The sequence below is a fragment of the Platichthys flesus genome, chromosome 9 (assembly GCF_949316205.1).
Source record: "Platichthys flesus chromosome 9, fPlaFle2.1, whole genome shotgun sequence".
Taxonomy (NCBI): Eukaryota; Metazoa; Chordata; class Actinopteri; order Pleuronectiformes; family Pleuronectidae; genus Platichthys; species Platichthys flesus.
This window is the reverse complement of record NC_084953.1, coordinates 16,884,413-16,906,087: the sequence shown is the minus strand read 5'-3', so window position 1 is coordinate 16,906,087 and position 21,675 is coordinate 16,884,413. Positions and strand designations below refer to the sequence as shown.

Here is a 21,675-nt window from a genome sequence, read left to right as displayed (position 1 = left end):
GAAAGGGCGGGGCCTTGTGCTAACACTGCTGTGAAGCAGGTCACCAGGCATTGCATAGGTTTACATGTATACCAATATTCCAATATTAACCAAATCAGAGTAAATAGTATAATAAGACTCTGTCATGTAAATATGAATAAGGTAAGTAATAATCAAAGGAAGACATGGAGTAATCAGTCACGTATATGTCTTCTTCACATGATAATGTCAGCATTTTGAATGAATTTTGAATTTTGAAAACAGCAGTTGCCAAATGGGTGACAACACATGCATCAGAATATGCTCTAACATGTAAACAGGAATATGAAGTAGTATTCCATTAGCAACGCATGTAAACACTGTGATCAAAATAATGTCTTTTTCAGAATTAGGTTAATAGTCAGATAATTGCTTTCGGTAAATGTATTCAATGTCAGCTGTTACATGCTGACACTAGCCTCTTAATCAATGTCATTAGGTTTAATTGCTGGATGTGAAATACTCACGTTTGCATAGAGGTGGTTTGACTTTGAGGCGGTAATCTAAAAACAATGTTGGAAGTCTGCAGTCGTTAAAGGCAGCTCTACAAGAAGCTTGATTCACCATCTGTAAACTAACAACCACACAGAATATCAAGAAAAATACCAGCACAAGAAAACAAACTGAGGAAATTTAAGTGGAATCATTCAGCAAAAAAAGTTCTACAACAAAAAATAAAGAGCATGCTTTGCCCAAGGACAATACAGCAGCTGTAGGATTTAAACCCAGAGATCCTCCAACTGAGACTGGAGTCCAAAACACATACTCTCCATCTCACAAATTTCAAGTGTGTTTGAGTATGTGATAAAGAGTTTGTGTGTGTGTGTGTGTGTGTGTGTGTGTGTGTGTGTGCGTGCAGACACCCATGCTTTGTATTTTATCCACATTCAAAGATTTTAGAGTAACATACAGATGAGTAGCCACACTGGTCAGAGCCCTTCAATAGAGCAGCAATGCAGGAGTTAATGACAAAACACACGTTAATAACCAATAACTCATCTCTGGAGGATTTTTAGTTTACATTAATTACAACATAGCCCCTGGCAAACGGTATATCAAGCAGGATTCTGCAAACAACTGTCATATCTAGTTACCATCAAAAGGTGCAGCAACAGGGGTCATATCGCAAAAGATTTGGGAGCAGGGAGGCTCATGAAACAATGACAGGAGAGGCAGTAGGAGGCACTCGAATGCACAAACACAACCCATGCAGCATTATATCTGTTGTACTATTTTAAAATTATCTGTCCTATAACTGAGCCTTTCCGTTCATAAATCCCTCCTTAGCAGCTGCTCGATCCGAAGGCTATATCAAAAAAAGGTCGGTATGTTTTCTAGGGAACCTGCTACAGCTATTGTTTGGCAGTAATGTTGTACCGGCTTGTGCCATGTGTGGCTTCAGTACAAGCTGCCTTGGACCACTTGTGTTTGTGGTGTGTGTGCGTGAGTGAAGTTGAAAGGAACAGCAGAGCAGCCTTGTCTGTGAGGCCTGACACTCATCAACGTCTGCCTGTTACATTTCTATGACACACTCCGTCTCAGGAAGAGCAGCGGCATAGAAGCGGGGGGGGGGGGGGTGGGGGGGGAGAGCGGAGGCAGAAGGAGGATGGGATGGAAAGGACTGGTGGGGCAGAGGGGAAGTCAGCAGGAGGGCTGAGGCACGACTGAAAGGTACAAGAAAAGGGTTTTTTATTTCATGAGTGATACGTAGCAACTTTCAGAGTCCCTGAGTGTGTGTGTGTGTGCGTGAGAAAGAGAGAGAAGCTTTGAGAACATTTGGGAAAAATGAAACATGCAAAGCTACGTTTGCTACGTTTCTGTTTTTATATATTTTTCTTTTCTTTTATATATAGAAGACATGCACGATAACGCAATGTTCTGATTTCTTACATAATGCTATATAATAAAAAGTATTTGAAAGAGTTAAATAAGAACTTCATTCAGATGAATGATAAACCTGTTGGAGCCCATAGGGGTTGGAGCAAAAGCATATTGGGGGTTGCGCTGTTCACATATAAGACTATATATAAGAAGTGAGGGAGAAACTTGATAGAAATCCAGATCACGGACGAAAACAGAATAACAACCAAATTCTCATTGTTTAAACATGATGCTAAACAAACTTCTAACCTCTTGTGAACACATCCTCTGGCAATATGTGAAAATATGTTTTCCTCTCTCTCTGTCTTCCCTCTTATTATTCAATGAAAAGGAGGAAAACGCCCTCCAGCCTCACGCTTGGCTAATTTGCAGGATAAACGAAACAAGTTGTTTCTCAGGAAAGCAACCAGAATAATGTTTCGGAGTGTGCGGCAGTAGTTGTATTTGCATGTTTAAACCAAGCCCATATGTTTCCTCTGGGTTCCTCAAGCTCTTTGTCTTGCATCAGAGGGAGTGCTGTGGGTGAGTTAATCTTCAGTGATATTTCTCCCTGGTGCAGGCTTGATCTGACCATGTTAAGCCATGCTGCCTCTGCAGGGAGCCACTTCTAGCCACTAGTTCCTTCTGTGTCCTTCTGTCATTGTTATAATGACTAATATGATCCAATACACACACATGGTGTGCATATGTACAAATGAATAAAAAAATACATGTCAAAACGGGTGAATACCACCTGATAAAGCTTGGAAAAGAAAATGTTTCTAATTGTCAAATTAACATGTTGTGCTTTTTCAGTTTCTCTTTCCACCAGTGAGCTGTGTGTGTAACAGTTCTGCAAAGTTAAAAAGCCCAACGTTGGAAGTGAAAGGAGCTCCTCGTTCTGGGGCATTGTGATGTAACAAAACCTCAAGATTTGTGTTTAATCCCTGTCTAGCAGCTAATCTGGCACTCTCCCTCATGAAGCCAGGTATGGCAAGAAAGGAGGTCGACTTTTCCTTAATGCACAGGAAGTGGCTGGCCAATCACAACAGAGTGTGGTAGCTGGCCAATCAGAGCAGACTGGGCTGGCAGGAAGGTGCCTTATAGAGAGAGGAGCAAAAGCCAAGCGTTTCAGACAAAGGCTGAATAGAGGACCTGCAGCAGTGAGAGGAAATTGGAAGGTGATGAGTTTTCTGAACATCAGAGCATGAAAACCTTTTTAAGTAATAACCTAAATTGAAATTGAGCCTGAATATGTGTAGTATAATATGTCTCCTTTAATGAATCTAAACTAATATATTTTCTGTTGACAACAACCTTTCAGAAATGCAGAGCTTGGCACCACAAACACTGTTTTTCTAAGCCATTGCTTCAAAAGTATAAGGCAGAGTGGGTCTGATCAATGCCGGCTATATCCCCGAGAGAACAGACACACAGAAAAGTTGAAACCAGGCCTTCAAAAGGCTAAGCTATTGATTGAATTGCATTCCAAAGTGTTTTCATCACTGGGACTATACAAGGGAGAATGCCGGCTGGTGTGCAGCCGGGTGCAGATGGCACTGCTGACCACCATGGAGAGAAAGGAGGGAGAGAGAGTGAGAAGCGGAAGGGAGAGAGACAGGCAGAGAAAGCTAGCGAGAGAGACTGTCACTTACCCCTGGCAGTGTTTTCTGTTCATGGAGGGCATTCTGGGCTTTGATGGCCGACTCTCTGGCGCAGTAGGTGAGGAAAGCACAACCTGCAACAGAGGAACGCAACATATAAAGCCGAGTTTAATAAGTAATATACATACATATACACAAACCCACACACAAACAGTTGTCTCTCTATAGTTGTAGATCATCTACACAGCATAGGTCACCATAGGAGGACCGCAGTCAGGTCCAGACCTAGACGCTGCTCTGTAAAGCCCAGATCTATTATTATTTTGTATCTATTTTAACCTGCGCAACTTTTTTCACATTTACTGTAGTCTTAATTTAACCTGTGCAGCTTTTTCATCTTTACGTTACTAAATCCTGGCAGCACAAGGGAGAGTTTACTTTTTTCACCAAACAAGAGAAAGTGGGAAACAAAGAAAAAAGTGTCAAAAATGTGCATTTGCTTGAGTGTGTTTGTTACTGATAAATTAATTCAGTTCAAAGTTTCAGTGTTATAAAAATTGCAAAAATGTTACCATTGGAGACATTTTGTATGGGACTGTAAAAGGAAGATTAGTAGTTCACAGTGGGCTAGTTTGTGGAGTAATGCCTCATATTTGTTTGTATTTAATAGAAGATGATAACATAAATATAAACTAATATTAACATTTTATTATTGATAAATTCATTATTATATTAATCGAGCAATACACAAATTAATAAAAAAAAAATTGTTTGTTTGATATATCAATCAAACCTATTGCTTAACAAATAAACAATGCAGTGCAGCCTTAAAATAAAATGTTCCAATATAATGTTGAAATATAAGAGACAAGTACAAAATTTAGACAGTAATGAAAATGTAATTTGATCATTTCTATGCAAGTAAAAGAGTTAAGGAACAGTCTAGAGAGTTTCATGAATCAATGAAAACACAATATTCCTTAAAATCAAGTTAAAAAACAGGCAACTGTGCAATACACCATGACACAAGTGGACAATTTTCTGTGGTGGCACAGGGAGATGAGCAAAAAACAAGCTGACAACAAAAAGGAGGAGGGAGCACAGAATCCTTTGGATGAATTGCCAGGCCTATCCAGCCTCACCATCCCAACTAACATGTCCTGTCCAAAGCTCCTGGCAGCCTGGCCAGCCTCCCCACCCTGACTGGTTGTGACAAGAGCGGAAGAAAGAGGAAAGAAGGAGGGATGAGATAGATCAGTGTGGGGATAGAGAAAGCAGGGAGATTCAGAAAAACTCTCCAGGGTGAATGCCTAACAAGTATGCTTCCACACATGCACACAAACATCCACCTAGAATCAATGTGGAGAAGGGAAGAGAAGGCCGGGGCAGGACAAGAGATGGAGACAAACCAGATTGAGTACAGAGGCAATCATTTTCCCCCTGACTGTTTGAATAAATAGATTTGCTTGTGTTCTATTAATGAGGTTCACATGGGTTACCATGCTTCTTATTTCTGCCACTTTCAGACGATAGTTTATTAGCAGCCACTGCATTTTGGATCTCATTTCAACCGCCAACTGTATTCAGTGTGTGGTGATGTATTAAGTGTCTTTACACAGACAGTATTCCAATTCGTTTTCCTTCTTGCACGTGAGATCACTTTTATCCACTGAGTCGCTCCCTTTCCATTTTGTCGGGTGTGTGTTTTTTTCTTTGCATTTTTAATGATCTTTTCACTTTGTCTCCAATGTAACTTCTACACGACTGCATCAAAAAGCAGGGCTGAAATGCCGTGTCACCTATTGATCTATTACCTGACCCATAACCTCACTGCCTTTTGCCCTGCTGCTATAACTCTTAAGTGTCTGCACATGTGTTTGTGCTTGCATGTTGTCACATTTACATACAACAATGATTGAATCACTTTTTGTAAAAATACCCTCGAATTCGTCCCTGATTCATGAAGCTCTTGCTTTTCTTTGGGACAGTCAGTGGTCAATCCTGCTTTTCAGTATGACAAAGACAGACAGTGATGGAGAATCTCCAGGGTTGTGACCTTCAAGGGGGCTGACTGTAGCTCCCAGCACCCCTAACCTAATGATTTCCAATGGCCACCAAGCAAATCACTCAATCACTCTGTCTAATACTCTTTATCTTTTCTGCGTCAGCTGGTAGAGAAATACAGGGAGTGTGGAAATTACATTGTCGTTTTGGGTTTGTTTGTTTGCTTCTCAGATGGGTAAGTGTAATAGGAGCGAATGGTTCCATTTAAGTGGTTGTTTTTCTCCTCTTTTTTTTCGCTCTCTCTGGGCTTGTTGCTGTTGGTTTACTTGACAAATGCTGGCCCAATCTCTGAATAAGAAACAAGTATTTTGCATTACAATCACAAACACGATTTATTTGTTAATGTGTAATGCATAGGGCATTGAGAATAAATTAATAACAACCACAACACTGGCAAACAAAAGAGAAACATGAACTCCATTTAAATGTGATTCTGTGCTCTTTAATGTATGGCTTAATAAGAATTTGCAGGCCACAGGCGAAAAAGCTTTAACAACTCCATAATTGGAATCCAAACACGTACAAATTGCCACCGCTGCATTGCATACCAAGTGCAAAATTGTTGCGGGGGCTGGGTGGGGGGGGGTCGGCGGTGGTGAGGGGAGTGAGGGGGCATGATGAAATTGTTTGAAACACTACAAAAAAGCCACTGTAATCGGAGCCTGCTGACACAGCAGTGGGGGAAGCCTTCCCATTGTGAGGAGATGATCCTCTGCATCATCTGATAGAAACCCAAAACACTCTGATCTCACACATTGATTTCAGCTCCAAAAAAGAAATTCCTGCTTTCCTCTTTGCTCCTCTTCGCTTTCTTCTACCTCTCCTTCGACTTCTTTCTCATCACCAGTGCCAGCTCTGCTCATCACCCATTTCGTATTAATATAATTTTAAATGTGCACAGTTTGTGTGCGTGTGCGTGTGTGGAAATTGGTCCTAGTCTCTCCATCTCCTCTATGTTGAATTGGCATGTAATTAAAGAGTCTTACGTGTCGGGGGGGGGGGGGGGGGGGGGAGACAAAGTAAGAAGTGAAAGAATGTGTATAGTCTGGTGACAGCAGCCACTTACATGCACTGGGATTACCAAAACTGTGGGTCTGTCTCTAAGCAGGTGTCTAGTCTGTGTCAAGTTCACAGGTCTCATTAAGACAATTCACGTAGTATAAAACTATAGAGTGAATTTAAAAAAGGACCAGATGACAGATGATTCACAAGTCTAACCAAAGTGTTTCGAATGGCACCTGGTGGCTGCCTGCAGTATAGATCATAAATCCAGCCTCCTCCTGTTTTCTCAAACAGAGGTTCCTGTCGCTTTTCTGGCAAGTTCAGTTTTAATTCGTAATTTGCTGGTAAAACTGAGTGAAACCTCATGATTGACAGATGCAACTGACAGGTGCGATTTGTCGAGGCTGTGTATCAGTGGGACGGATCACTACAATGCAGACTCCAAATGTGCAAAATGGCAGTGTTCATATTTGAGCTTCGAACCTTGATAGTGGGAGGAGGGGGAGATGCGTTGCCCATCTTTATAAAGAGCCTTTATAAACACATTAAATCATACATCTAAGCACTTATAACACAATAAAGTATGTAGTGTGCCATGTGCTGTTATTATAACTTACCGTTAATTATCAAAAACTATACATTTATGTAGCCAACACATAAAAAAAGTATGCATTTCTCTGCAGTCAGAGGAAACTATATTTGTGTTGAAAAACATCAATTCTCCAATGCCAATTTGTATTTAGGGAAAGTAAATCGTTTTTTCCAAAGATTCAATACTTACTTTAGTTTTCTGAGGTGCTCCTGGAGCAGTAACCCTACATGCATAATTTGTTTTCTCTGAAGCTGTGAGCAGCTTCTTAATTTCCCTGCGTCCTCTACGGGACAATAATGTCCCTCAGCATTAGACAATCAAGCTGATTATGAATTCAAACTGACTCCTTTGATTGTATTTTATTTTGGTCATGCACTGACTGAGTCCACACTGGAACACCTAATTAAAGGCGGTATGTAGTAGATGTACTGTCAAATAACGGTCCACGCACATTAACCCAGGATCTTGACACAAACATTGTTAAGACACAGTCACAGATGTGAACATAATCAAACTAAATTTTTTACAACTGGCATCCTCCTTGTTGATGAACTGATGAAATCCACAAAAAGTCCAGAATACAAAAAATTTGTATCATACAACTATTGTTCAGACAAGTAAGGAGCTCAACTCCTCCAGACATTATCATTGCAATTGCAGTAAAATACAGTCAGACACTCCTCTCTCTATGTAATACAGGGGTTTTACTGGTGGTAACAATAGGGCATCATGCTTGGGAATTTACACCATTTACAGTGCATTCCAAATTACTCAGAAGTGCTTCATGGGCTCCCCTCACTTGCACACCCCCAGCTTCACTGCAGGTGCCACTATTCCACATTTTGCCCAAAAGCAATGAACTTTATGAAAAACAATGTGGAAGCCAGTGATATGTTCCTCCCCATAAATCATCCTGTGGATATGAATATGAAAATAAAAAAGGTGTTTGATGGCAACTACCTACAAAGAGTTACCACTGAGGTGCATTGTACTCTCAGTGCGGTAAGAAAAATCACCTTCAGCTCACCACATCAATCAAACCTGTCTTTCATAAATGAAAACAAGAATGTGTTATTCTTGATCAATTACCTGACAGGACTTAAACACACAGTATATCAGAATATACAGCCATAGAATTTAAACAAATTATTAAAAAAATCACAACTCACCTGAACTACTTTACTTTCACATCTAATTGTTTTTCCATTTGATGTGCTCTAATGCTCTGTTGCTGGATATCTATGAATGACTATCTTTGGCAAAGTTTGACCAATTTTTTAAGATTTTTCTTATGATGCTGTGATATATTATATATCTGGGAAAGTTTACGGTTTAGAAAAGTATGCCGCTGGAAAACAGCTTGAAAACGTTATGAGACATATTTATCTGTGGCCTAAATTAAGGAAGATACGAAAACATTCAAACTTTGTTAGCCCACATCTCCATTAGTGAGGAGCCGAGACACATATCAGTCCCTTTGGTTGGATGGGTTTTCATACATGGACAAATCAACATGAATATAATAGTTCCATGTGTTAACATCTGTTATGTGTGGCCCATAACTGTGATTTGACAAATTACCTAGAAGAATATTAGTAAAAAAATGAACCATAGCCCTTTAAAATGTGCATTGAAAGTAATTATTGATTTTATTCACGATTCATTTCTATCTTGAAATAGTTCAGCTCATTTCAGTTCCGTCTCTTGCGCATCAATAATTCACACCGCTGCCCATGTTCCCTGTTTGTTTTACACTACCTTGAATAATTGTTCAACCAATAAATAATTGAATACATTAATAAGATGAACAAATGAAGAAGATGAAAACGATGAAGAAGGAGCTTCCACATATTTAGCAGCTACCTAAAGGTTGCGCTACACTACAAAATACACACACACACAAGCACAGACACACGCACACAGGAGTTGTGAATACAAAGTGAACAAAACGACTGGACACAAACGCTTATGGCGAACAACTGATATACCTTTCTTTAGTGATGACTCACCGGCTCAGTGAATTCAGTGGAGCAGCTTCTCCTCAGCACCACCACAGCAGAGTCTCTACTTTACACCATGTGACTGAGCTCCGGCTGATTGCACCGTTTCTACTACGTTCACGTCACTTTCACTGCAGGTGTGGTGGCACCGCGTGTCCATGCGTCGCCCTCATGCGCTCCTCCTGGCACCTGATTGGCTCATTCAAATTGGCTGTATTGGCAGCAGTGATACGTGTCAGGCTTTACTATCATTAAAGATACATGTAATTATTGTTGTGTATCTACATTTACACATCATTAATGTCATATTGTTCCTCTTCTGTCTTTAAGTGTGTGTGAGCTAATTTATAAAGCAAAATCCTTGTTTTGTTCCTGAGTATATTGTCAATGTTGAAAAACTGGAAGTTTGTATTTTTTGGTTTATTATTGTCTTGTTGAGGGCTAAGGGTAGAGGACGTCGCACCTTGTTAATCCCTATGAGACACAATGCAAACACACACTTGCACGCACACAAAAACTCACATGCTCACACATTACTCATCACAACACCCTGATGTAACATGTCCCAATGCACCTCTGTTGCATATTAAATAATACGTTTAAATAACACAAACACAGAAAATAGAATGTGTGTAAATAAATTACATGTGACTCCTATATCTTATACAAGCTACAAGCTAAGAGATATTATTCATAAAATGATTTCTGATTAAAGCAAACGGCTTCTCATTGTAACTTCCCTGAATAGTTTCCATTTTCAAACTCATAGTGCTGAGAAATCCAAAGGCTGCTTCTAAAAGTCATGTATTAATGAAATGTTCAATGCTGATGGATTATATAAAATTATGGTGCCTTACTTTGTTTGCTAGTTTAGCTTTAATATCCACTGGTATACTCGCAGGAATGCCACAAAATGTAACTTTTTGTATTTGTTTCTGTTATTTTACAAGTTGTCCATCATACAGGAGATTTTCTTTGATAACGTTTCACAACAATCAAACTGCCTCAGCAGGTAATGAAATCGATCCAAGCAAGTCCATGAAGATTCATTTGTGCCTGCCTCTATGGCGACTGACTGATCCAAGCTGTGACGTCAATGGCAGGAACTCAGTGTGAACGTCCTACTTCTTCGTTGGCATCGGGCATAAATTGTGTACTGCGAGAGTCGTCAAATATGAATGCAGCTCCTGGGAGACGTGGCTGGTTTAAACCACAATCTCTGTCTTTTCGCTCCCTCTCCCATGCCCTCTTTGCTCCCTTTTTCTCCATCTCCTTGCCCCAGAGGATCCCTGCTGCCCCAGTGTAATGAAAAAGTGTGAACTTGTTCTCAATGTGGCATTTCCTTGGCCGGAAAGTGTGAAGGTAGCAGAAACCGAGGCAGTCCTGGCACCAGGAGCGCCTGCTCCCTCACACATCATTTGCACTCTTTGGAAAATGCTATCACTTTGGGTAGATTACTTGCTTACTTCATTTACTGCCATGTGGGGCTCTGGGGTGTGGGGGCGGGGGTGGGCTGATAGCCTTTCACAGGGGTCGGACGCTGAAACACACATCATCAGCGCTGATACAATGTGATTATGACCTGAATCATTGCCAGCCGGGGATGCAGGAGGCTCAGTGGCACAGACTGACCGTGAGGGGGGTAATCAGTCTGGTCTCTGAGAGGCTTTTAACTCATATATAATCACTCCCTCACCTTTGGAAAAAAGACCCTCGATCGGTTCGCACAGTGAAACAATCACACCAACGTTCAGGGAGGAGGAGGACAGACTGGAGGTGGACAGAGACAGAGGTCAAATTAAAAACAGAAGAAGTGGAGCATGGAGTTGGCACGGACTTTCCAAAAGGCTCTCACTCATTGTTCTGACAACAATATTTCCTCTGCCCAGACCTAATGGGCTCGTAATGAGCACTGTAATATAAGCAATAGCCGAGCGTAACCTGTAAACCTTAATTAAGTCAGACAGCCACCTTGCAGTAACGTGAACCATGCAGCGGCCGTGCTCAGTCCCAATCACCTGATCCTTTAGCTTTACTATCTCCTATCACTCCTTCATCAATCACTCCATCCTTTCATCACTGCTGCATCCGGCTCCAAATCCTCCTTTCACTCTGCCTCCCATCATCCCTTCACCTTGAGCAATCGCTGTGGAGGGGGAGGATGAACTTTGCAGAGCGCTGAGGAGCATCAGTGTCCATCACCAGGGCAAGAAATAGTCCCCAGACCCTCCCTGCTATCCTCTCTGACCCCTGAGCAGGAGACCTCAGCCATTGATTTGTTGCTATGCTCGCTCACATAGACTACACTATAGCCCCCAAGCAGCAGTCAAACAGATCCATAGGCAGCACCTCCCCGAGGACTGCCGGTGTGCATGTGTGAGCATGGGTGTATATTTACAGAATGTATACATGTGCGTGGTATTGTGTGGCGTGCATGGCCTAATGACTGTGACAATTGCGCTAAATTCTTTCTGAAAGGCTCAGTACATGTTTTAGGATCAATACTGGGGTGCAGAGACAGACTTTGACACTCACCGTGTAATGCTTGGGACTGTGGTTAGATAGTTCTCTCCGTGCACAAGTAGTGCTTCTTATAAATCCCAACCGTAGAGTATTTCACTCCAAAAACGGACATATACCCACTCATGCCTATCTACTGTAGGTGAACTGGCATTAAGAAGGCCGACTAGACGAGACTGGGTTTGTGAATTCAATACTTATCTATCTAATCCACTAGTAACAATAATCTATTAATTCCAGAAATCTTTGTCTGACTGTCTGTCTTTCTGTCTGTCTTTATTTAACTTGCATATCTCAAGAACCATTCATCTTGTCGGCTTTACACCTGTCTTGTGTATTGTTAAGGGCCCAGCGAAAGTGCCCCGTCAAATTTGGTAGTATTTAGACAGGCGAGACATTCAATATTAATTATTTTTTGAAAATCATCAACACAAGTGACGTTGACGATTACGACAACTGCAGAGAAACCTGATCTGGTTCCCAGAGTCGAGTTTCACCGACCTTTGAATGATTTGGTGAACAGATCTTTGTGCAGCAGCAGTGGTGAGTCCAGCAGGTCTTTACTTGCTGCAGCTCCATTACTTCAGGTCACTTTTATAGGTGCTGAAAGAAAGCCGCAGCCGGCATCACCACAGGCCAAGTAAACAGCCCATTCCACACAGGGAGGTTTAGAGGCTGAAAACATTAATACAGTTCAGGCGGTAGCTCATGATTAAGTTTCTAATGCAGTTGGCAGCACGTACAGTTTAAGAGGTTGGAAAGACTGGCTGGCTGGGGCTCTCTCAGTATATGGCCCAGGCTCACACTTGGGATACAGCACTTTGGCATCTTCCACTGTGCTGCGGCCTTAAAAGTCAGCCTTGGCTTTTGTAGACTATCTGGGTACTTCATCCCTCTCCTGCTATTAAAGCCAGGGCCCGATCTATAAATACATGTCGTGGCCTGCATCCCTGATGAGCAAGCTAATTGACACTGTTAATGGATGGAGTTTCACAGAGCTGTAAATAATGTGTAGGTTCACACTTCCTCCCTCGTGCTGCGCTGCTTGTGGGAGGGCAAAGGGAGTTTACCTGCCAAGTCCCGTCCCTCCAGCCCATCATCCCTCCCTCCCTCCCTCCCTCCCTCCTGCAGCCGAGTCTGCTCGGGCCAGGGGATTTACACGGAAATCAATAAAAGTTTCTGCGAGGGTCCCCACCCTCCCTCCCGGAAAGTCAGAAAACTACATCTCCTCCTCTTCGTGTACAACAACAACCTCTTAGAAAAACAAACAAGTCCAGGGAACAGGGAAGAGTAAAATCACTTTCACTTGGCTCACACCCATTTCCTTTACTGTCGGACACAGCACAGTGCTGATCCACTGATCTGCTCATTTCATGCACCTGATTGGCATATTTGATGCAATATTTCTAACGACGCTTCCCTCTCTTTGAAAGGTGGAAGGCATTTAAACCTCTGAGACAGATCAATTGATCATAGCAAAGCCACAATCGCAGATGACTGGCAGCTACAAACTGACTGTGGACTAAGAGACGCATCGGGTTTTCAGTCACTTTGATTTTACAAATTGAAAGATACCTTTAAAGACAGCACTTCAAAGGCTCAGCGGTTGCTGGCGTGGAGCAATTGAAAGAGAAGCGAGGATGAAAAACTGGCGAGGAGGAGAAAAAACACCACACGGCTGCACCAGCACACTCACATTCTTCTTCATTATACGACGTATAGGCCACCGTGAGGGGAAGCACTAATTGTACAGGTCTTTATAAGCAACTTGTACTGACGACTCTTCTTCTCCCGGTTCTTCTTTCTATTCAATGGCACATTTAAAATGATGCCCTCGATGCCAAATAATATGAATTTGTGTCTCATTCTTTTTTAAATGTATACATCTCATGTCAACACTGAGATGGAGAAGAGTAATATTTAACAATAATGATGGAAATAGACTAAAAATTAGGCACCACGGTACTCACATTGGCACATATTTCCTATAACCAGATAGATAGCTTTTGTGATTAAGCATTTGAATGTCATAACCCAATTTCAATACCCTGAATAATTCCTTATCCTTGTAAACACCACGTATTGAATACGATCAAAAGCGAGACAAGCATAATAAACGAGATACTAAGGCACATGTAAATGCAGTCATGGACAGGATCCTGTAATGAATCCAAATAGCATACACAATGATGTGAAAACACATCAACCATTAATTAATTTGGTTTGTCCTTTTTTTAATTAAGCCAGATCCACCACTCAATAGTGAACCACAGACTGTGTTGGAACCCACATACGGTCCACACGCTCTGCTCATTCAACCAAATGAACATTTGATCACCAAAAAAAGAAACACAAATTCCATCTGTCATCAGTCTCTTCTGCACTATTTGGCTTTCAATTTGCTTGTATCACACTGACAAAAATGGGGGCGATACATCTCCAGTACAAAGCCCCTGACCAGTTTGTGTGTCTCTGGCAATAAAGTACAGAGACTGTTAGCTACAGCGTTTGCTCCTTCAGGGGGGAAGATAGATGGGAGGAGAGAGGGGAGAGATGGCTGTGTGATGGAAGGGAACGGGGTGTGAGGGGAGGGGAGGAGCGGCGCTGGAGATGAGAGGGGGGGGGGGTACGGCCCATACGGTCGCCCACAGATGCTCCCTCCGTCTCTCCCCTCATTCTCTGCCTCCTTTTGAGCTCAGTATGGGAGCGGCCTTTTGGGGGAGGCTGGCAGGCAATCAGTGATGTCATGCCAGCAGTGCAGCGACGGCAGCTTAACCTATTTTCGGAAATACCACAGAATTTCTATTTATAACCATGCTGAGCAGCATGTATCTTCAAACATCCCTCACGGACCTGAGCAATCATAGACGTTTTACAATCTGAAATGCGTCTTCATCGTCAAAATGCGGGGGGCTTAATATCTGTATGAGAAAGGGGTTTAGAGTAGAGAGTGCTGTTTGTCAAAAAAATGTCCCTTTTAGCATCTTTTATTCCGTAAAAGATCATCTTTTATTTAATTGTTGCTCGTATTTGATGTTTTTCCGAATAAAAAAGTAATCACCTCCTAGCCTGGTTGGTAGTACCACTACTAGCAGTATCAGTGCCAAATGTAATATTGGAGTAACTATGACTAATGTTAATAGGGTGATTATTCCATATATCTGCCTCTTCTCCCTGACCCCCAGCCCCCAGCCGCACACCCCTCAGTGCCCAGACAGCTCTCGACATGTCAGAGAGAGATCCTCCACATGCCGAGCTGAGCCATCACTTTATCCGCCCACCACCCTGGGATGAAAGCAACCATTTGTTTCTGCATCTCTGACAAACAATTTTTCCCATCCACCATACATCCATTGTTCTGTGCCCATGTGTGTGCCTGTCATTCCGGTCCAGTCCAGCGCTGCATACATGTGTCGTCCTCCCCGTGCGATTCCTCTCTGTCACATTGGGCCGTGTGACAGAGAGGGGACAGAGTGACAGCTCTTAGTCACAGCCGCTGCAGTTCTGTGTTCACGTGCACTCTCAGGCAGATACATGTACAACATTTATACATTGCTCGTTCACACCAACCTTTTGGCAATCACAGAGATGTGACAGCTTGACTAATCTGTGATTGTTTTTTGGCCAAAACACGAGGTTAGCGAGCCCTCCAAGGGCACAGCGCTATAAGGCAAGACAAATAACTTATTATTTTCCAGGCTTGTACAAGGCTTTATCGCATGAGTTCTCCTGAACCATTCCAAAATGGAGAGGGATTATCACAAAACATTGCATTAAAATCTCCTCTCTCCCCTCTCCCTTGTTATTTCATTTTCCGTCTAAAATGAATCTGTGCCCAGTCAGGCTCAAACACAACATTAAAGAGCTCATGCTATTCTAACAGAAACCACCAACCCCCTCCTCCCTCTCTCTCCCTCTCACTCCCCCCCCCCCCCCCCCCCCCCCATGTGAGTACACTCTCGTCTGTAGGCAATGGCACTCTCTGCTAAGCTACCCATACAAAATAGATAGGCTTCTATCCCTCTATTTAGACGAAGGAAATAGCTGTAACCTTTCGTGTGTGAACATGAAGGTGGTACACTTCTACAGACTCTGTGCGACTTGTGACTCACTGAAAACAACATAATGACTTCCAATGAACCTGCTTCATTTTCTCACAATATTTTATTTTAGTTTCAAACCAAACCATCATTTTGCAATAAAAAAAAATATATATATCTATAATTGTTTTCAATTATATCAACTGCCCTCAACACATAAGAGCAACAACAATGGTACTCCATGCAAGGCATACCTCCCCCTTATGAAACCACATTTAAAATAACCAGATTGGATCTGCACCAAATTACACACACTCATAAATATCAGTCAAAACCTTACCTTCATGGTAATAATCAAAACATATGCATCAACAAACTCTAAGAGGCTGAGAAACACCAAGTGAAAAGAGTCTTATCAGTGAATTTACTACAGGTAGCTTAAAGGTGTCTTTAAACACAGGCACACATGTCTTTAGCATCAAGCCTCCAACTGTGGCACTGTTGCCAAAGTTCACAGTCAAACAAGAACCACCACACAGCTTCTTTTTGTCCATTTAAGGAAATACACAGATACTACAGGCTTCATAAACGAGTTTCTCTGTGATCCTGTTGCTCGATGTTTCCCTGAAACCTCTCAGCACATGCTCGCCCTGCTCCAGACGCCCATTAACATCGAACATACCACACAAAGGTCACGAAATAAAGGCACTTCAAATATATTGAAAGCAAAAATATAGTCCAAGCCACAATGAATGTGGCATTGATGCAGGAAATCAATCCGTCTGAAAGGCTCTCTTGGGCAGGGGATTAAGAGGGGAAAGAAGCCGAGACAGAATGAAAGCCAGGTGAGTTCGGTGCGCGGACACTAACCTCCAGCAGAGCGCGGCCTTGTCGGCACCTGAGATTGGCAATCTCCTTGGAAAACCAACAGAAAAGAGGAAAAGAGAGCGAGAGGCAGCGCTCCTCATCTAGAAGTCAAGGCCCATAGCGCCTGTCAGTACCAGTTGAGCTGCTGAATCTTTTATGAGGAATGCCCTGTTGCTTATTACAATATTTACAGACGTTTAAAGATTGCAAAGCGAGTGTTGTTATTGCATTAGCCTGGCTCGGTGGCCTTCACTCACCGGCCTGACAGAAGATTTTATTCTACATTTATTCAATTGAATCAATGCACATACTTGCAAGAAGAATGATAGTTGTTTTTACTCTCACTGCTGATTTTATTCCCTCTTAAAACCTTTATTAATTTCATTAGCAACAGCACAATGGTTGTACAGGCAAAGGCCTTAAGCTATGCCACATTGTATTTATAGAGTCACTATCCCTCTCTTCTACAGCTCTGCTTGTGGTCTATAAGTGAATTTATTCTATCTGTTTCCTCAGGGGGAGGCTGTTCTACAGCAGTGTCCTGATCTTTGACACTTTCCGTAAGGATCCCACAAAAACAGACGTGCACATGAACTCACACCTCCATCATATCAAAGAGGATAGAGAGGCTTCTACAGCTTCCTTTCATCAAAGCTAATGCCTCTTAGGTTTTGTTATATATATATATAGTGTATATATACATTATAAAACAAGAGGTCTCTCATTAATACCGTGTCAGTTTTGATGCATATGCTGTTCCAACTATTCCTATTTCCTCCCTTCTTAGCCATTTATTGGGAGGACAACCCACAGAGGAATGCTATCCATCAGACTGACTCGGAGGGTGAAAAAAAAATAAAAACTTGAATAAATATTTCATTAGATTATTCTGTGATTTAATGTGCTTCTGCTTGGCTGAGGTCTACGGCAATATCTCTGGTCCACTTATTAAAGCATTAACACAATGATGCCCGACACTATCTCAACATGACTGGGCTGCCTCGGCTGGAGGAACGGCGTCGGGTTTGTTTTGTCTTCCATGCTTTTTTTTTCTCTGCTGAATTACACCTTCCTCTCTCTCTCTCTCCTTTGAGTCCACATTACTCTACTGCACGAGGGGAGATTAGTCAATCCCAATCAAACTCATACAATATAATCTCCCCTGACATACAGAGCCACTCAACAAACATCTCCACTGAAAAAGATGCAGCGTCGATCTGAGGGGATGTTCAGTTTGAAAAGAAGCAATGTTTACTCATGGTCGGCCGATTAGCCTCGCTTCTGCATACATGCATGTGCATGAACGTGGAAGTGCATGTGCTATGAGTGGAAGCTAATTAGAGCCAAAGGGAGAAGTTTTCACAGTCTGGGATAAATTCAACAACAGGAGAAAATCCTCCACCTATTAATACCAATTGGGCGACAATAATTGGCAGGCCATCGACAGCGTGGGCAGAATTAATCATTTGAAGAGGCAGACTAGACTGAATTTTTAATTGGCAGAGGCAGTCAGTGTTTAGGGAGGCAACCAGCTGATCACCCAAGAGACTGCTGCTTCAGACAATGCACATTTACTAATCCTCTTGAGTCAAGTTATTATGGCCGTGCATTATTATCACGCTTTACAAACTAATTCCATGTTCTCCCTTGAGGATTACCAAGGGGGGGACACAATAGTTGTGTAGGAAAAGACAAAATAATAAACATGCAAAGCTCAAATCAAATAAGTGGCAGTGCAAATGCTCAAAATTTCAAATGATGAAAAGCGTTTGTGTGTGTTTGTGCTCGTCCCCCTGTCCACTAATGTCTCTGTCAGTCTGAATGTGTCTCTTTGATGCAGCTGCCCCACTGTTTCCATCAAGATCTATATTCATAATCCTTTCTGCTTGAAAACATGATTAACTATGAAATAACCCCCATCAGAGATCATTGACATATTAGGGTTTGATTATTGTTCATTTGTGGCCAGAATTCATTACATTCTAAGCCATTTAATTGCACTGACTTATCTGAAATTAATTAGATGTTTGTAAGTTAATGAATAAGGGTACAAATGAACTTAGAGGAGATTTCAACTTTTTTAATTATACTCTGTTACTTCAGAGAGATGATCTCATCCATCTGCATTAAACAAGATGGTTTCTTTTCAATACATGACTAGTTTAATGATTAGTAAAGTTTCCAGGATTCCGTTTCTTCACTCACTTGAATGAGAGTTTTCCATTTCAAACTGAACAGAAGAACATACATACTTTACTAGAATATAGAGTTAATTAAAAATGTATTTATTCATTTAATTTGTTTTAATTTAACACCAGGAAAAGATAGATGCAACAAGCCAATGATAATTATTTCAATAATATGCAGAAAAATAGGTAGAAAGGTATTCAAATTTAAAAATAGGTGAACAAAAAACTAATTTAGCTTATTTATGCTACACTGCTAATAGAGATAAAACACATTTGTACATGTTGCATCACAAATTACACTTAAGCTCTCTTAAAGCTCTATTGTGTCTGTATGAAAACACATCTAAGAGCCTTAACTGTCTTTTCCCTGACACCATGATGAAGAGATAATCACTCAGGAGCTAAATACTGCAATCATTACGCAACCCAGGGAAATGACATTCAGGTATATGTTTGCAAACTTGCACTTGCACAAGCAAACACATAGCGACAGATGCCCAGTAAGTGATACGCAAAAAAAATGTGTCCTTCTGTCCAAAAGCTGACAATATCAGGCATGTGGCCTCATGGAGTGTGTGGCGTAATGGGAGCTGTATGTGGTACAATGCCTTAATCATATTTTGTGGTCGAGTGCGGGAAATATTTTTTGATTTTAATATCAGCTTTGGCATGCACATGTATTTATTAAAATACATTTATTATAATCTCACTCCGGATTAAATGTGTGGGCTTCATTACAGTTGAGTGTAACGGTAACCAATTCCACATCCTCGGCTGGCGATTCTTTATGTCATAGAAGACATGGCGTTGATTGCTGTGTTTGCAAATGGCAGTTACATTACTGGCAGAGATTGTTATTTGTCTTTTCCAAATGTCACTGCAATAAAAGGCTTATCTCCTCCTGTACCAACATCATTCACATATCAACATCTGCTCTGTAGGAGTGCAAGATGATGGCTCTAAAATGGCATTCAGAGAGAGAGAGTGTGTGTGTGTCGTGCCAAAATGACAGCCACGGTTGTTTTTCTGATCTGTTACCAACTATGGGGCAGTTTGAGGATTGCACATTAAAATCCTAAATGTGATGCTAAAGATTTAAGCCTGTCACAACTCTTTGAATTACAGTGCTGTAAACGATAACAACAGTGAACTGGCCCCATATGTTCAAATTATTATAGCAATAAAACTAATAATTATTATACTAGTGATATTTCACTGGAAATGATGATGAATGTGGTCAAATAGTAACAGGGTCATTACTTACATCAATTATCATAACAGCCATAATTACTCTTTTCTTCCAGCTTGAGCAAATATGAATGAAACTTACAAAAATAAAGTTGGAGTTGTGGTGATGGATGATGATGATGATGATGATGATGATGATGATGATGATGATGATGATGATGATGATGATGATGATGATGATGGTGACGTCTCCCCATACGTCTGTTGGGAATGGTATTTTCCCACCCACGCAGGCAGTGATCTCTCACCTATGGGCTATGTCCTTCCTTATTGGAAGTTGTCACTGTGTGCACATATATGGTTCGTGAGCTGCGTGGATTTACACCCTCAGCCTCCCCCGGTCTTCCATTCCAGCGGAAGCGGCGCAGCATCACTGGCCACTTTCTGCGCGGCCACGTCCGTGACAGCTCCTGCGCCCTTCGGAGACGCCGTGGCACTGAACCGATTTCGCAGCAAGTGTCGGGTTTGCACCTCAGCCCGCCCGCTCCATTCACACATGGTGGTTGATGGTGGTTGTGTGGGATGTAAAAGAAAGCGTGTGGATGAATAAATGATGCCGCAAGAGATGGGACCATGGCGGAGGGGTTGGGGGGGGCTCTTTAAAAATGCAGCCCCTCCGTGCGACTCTGCCCTACTTAGAAGCGCGTAAAGAAAATACTCTTCAATTGCAATAAAACCAGGGACGCGCTCCACACAGTGTGTCATCCTATCAGTGCTTCTAGTCGACTCGTGTACCCCCCCTTTGATACAAAAAGTATTATTAGGAAGATGGAAATACAGAGACTCGTACAAACATCCATGCGTATTTACGCGTAAAATAACACAAATGTGAATAAACCAGTGAATTGGGTCAAAATGCCAAAACTCGTGAATGTTAGATGAAAATATTTATAAGCATTGATGCACGTGACGATAGTGATGAATGGACCGATTTCGACACTGAATCAAGCTTGATAAAATGTACTATTCCTAAAGTGACAAATATACTCGATACAATTTCAGCGTAAACGTGTCCAAAAGGTGCAGGTGAGGATAAACAGTTAATACAGAGCTGTGTGTGGGCCTCGCAGCCGTGCGAGGGGCGACACGTTACCTTTGTGCATGCCGGTGTATCGGTCCTTTAGAACTGTCAGTTCGTGGATTTTCCCAAACTGTTCAAACAGCGGCTTCAGGTCCTTTTCCTCCAAGTTCCGCGGTATCTGCCCGATAAACAGCTTAATGGCATCTTGGTCTTTCATGTTGCCGCTCTCCGGATGAATTGATATGGGTTCTGACCCGTTCATGGGTTTCGGAAATGTGAACTGAGGGTACTGGTGCTGATGAGGGATCAGGAGGAGTGGTGGCTGGGTCGGTGATGCCCCCGGTCCGGTGAAAACCAGGCTGGAGTGAGCGGGCTGATGGGGCTGCTGAGGATGGTGCTGCTGCCTTCTTGTTTCAGTCTGAGTGAATCTGGCCATTCTGAGCTGGGAGCAGAGTGGATAATAATGACAACACACACATACACACATATACACACGCGTACACACACTCTGTGAGAGAGCAAGCACTCAGCTGGAAACCAGGCTGACTTTCTATCCGACACACAACACACACACACGCGCGCGCGCGCACACACACAGAACAAGGCGGGGGGGGGGGGGGGATTGGTGGGCGAATGAGGCGAAATGAACG

General features: G+C 42.1%; 1 protein-coding gene across 1 annotated transcript in view; it reads right to left on the bottom strand.

Annotated features, from left to right (window-relative positions):
* Positions 1–21,461, bottom strand: part of celf5a (cugbp, Elav-like family member 5a) — a 179,076-nt gene extending 157,615 nt beyond the window's left edge. Inside the window, exons 1-2 of the mRNA XM_062396252.1 lie at positions 21,098–21,461; positions 3,534–3,616 (exon numbers count right to left, since the gene is read on the bottom strand). Of these exons, the coding sequence (XP_062252236.1) occupies positions 3,534–3,616; positions 21,098–21,461 (447 nt within the window). The remainder of the gene's footprint in view (positions 1–3,533; positions 3,617–21,097) is intronic.
* Between the last annotated feature and the right edge of the window lie 214 nt (positions 21,462–21,675).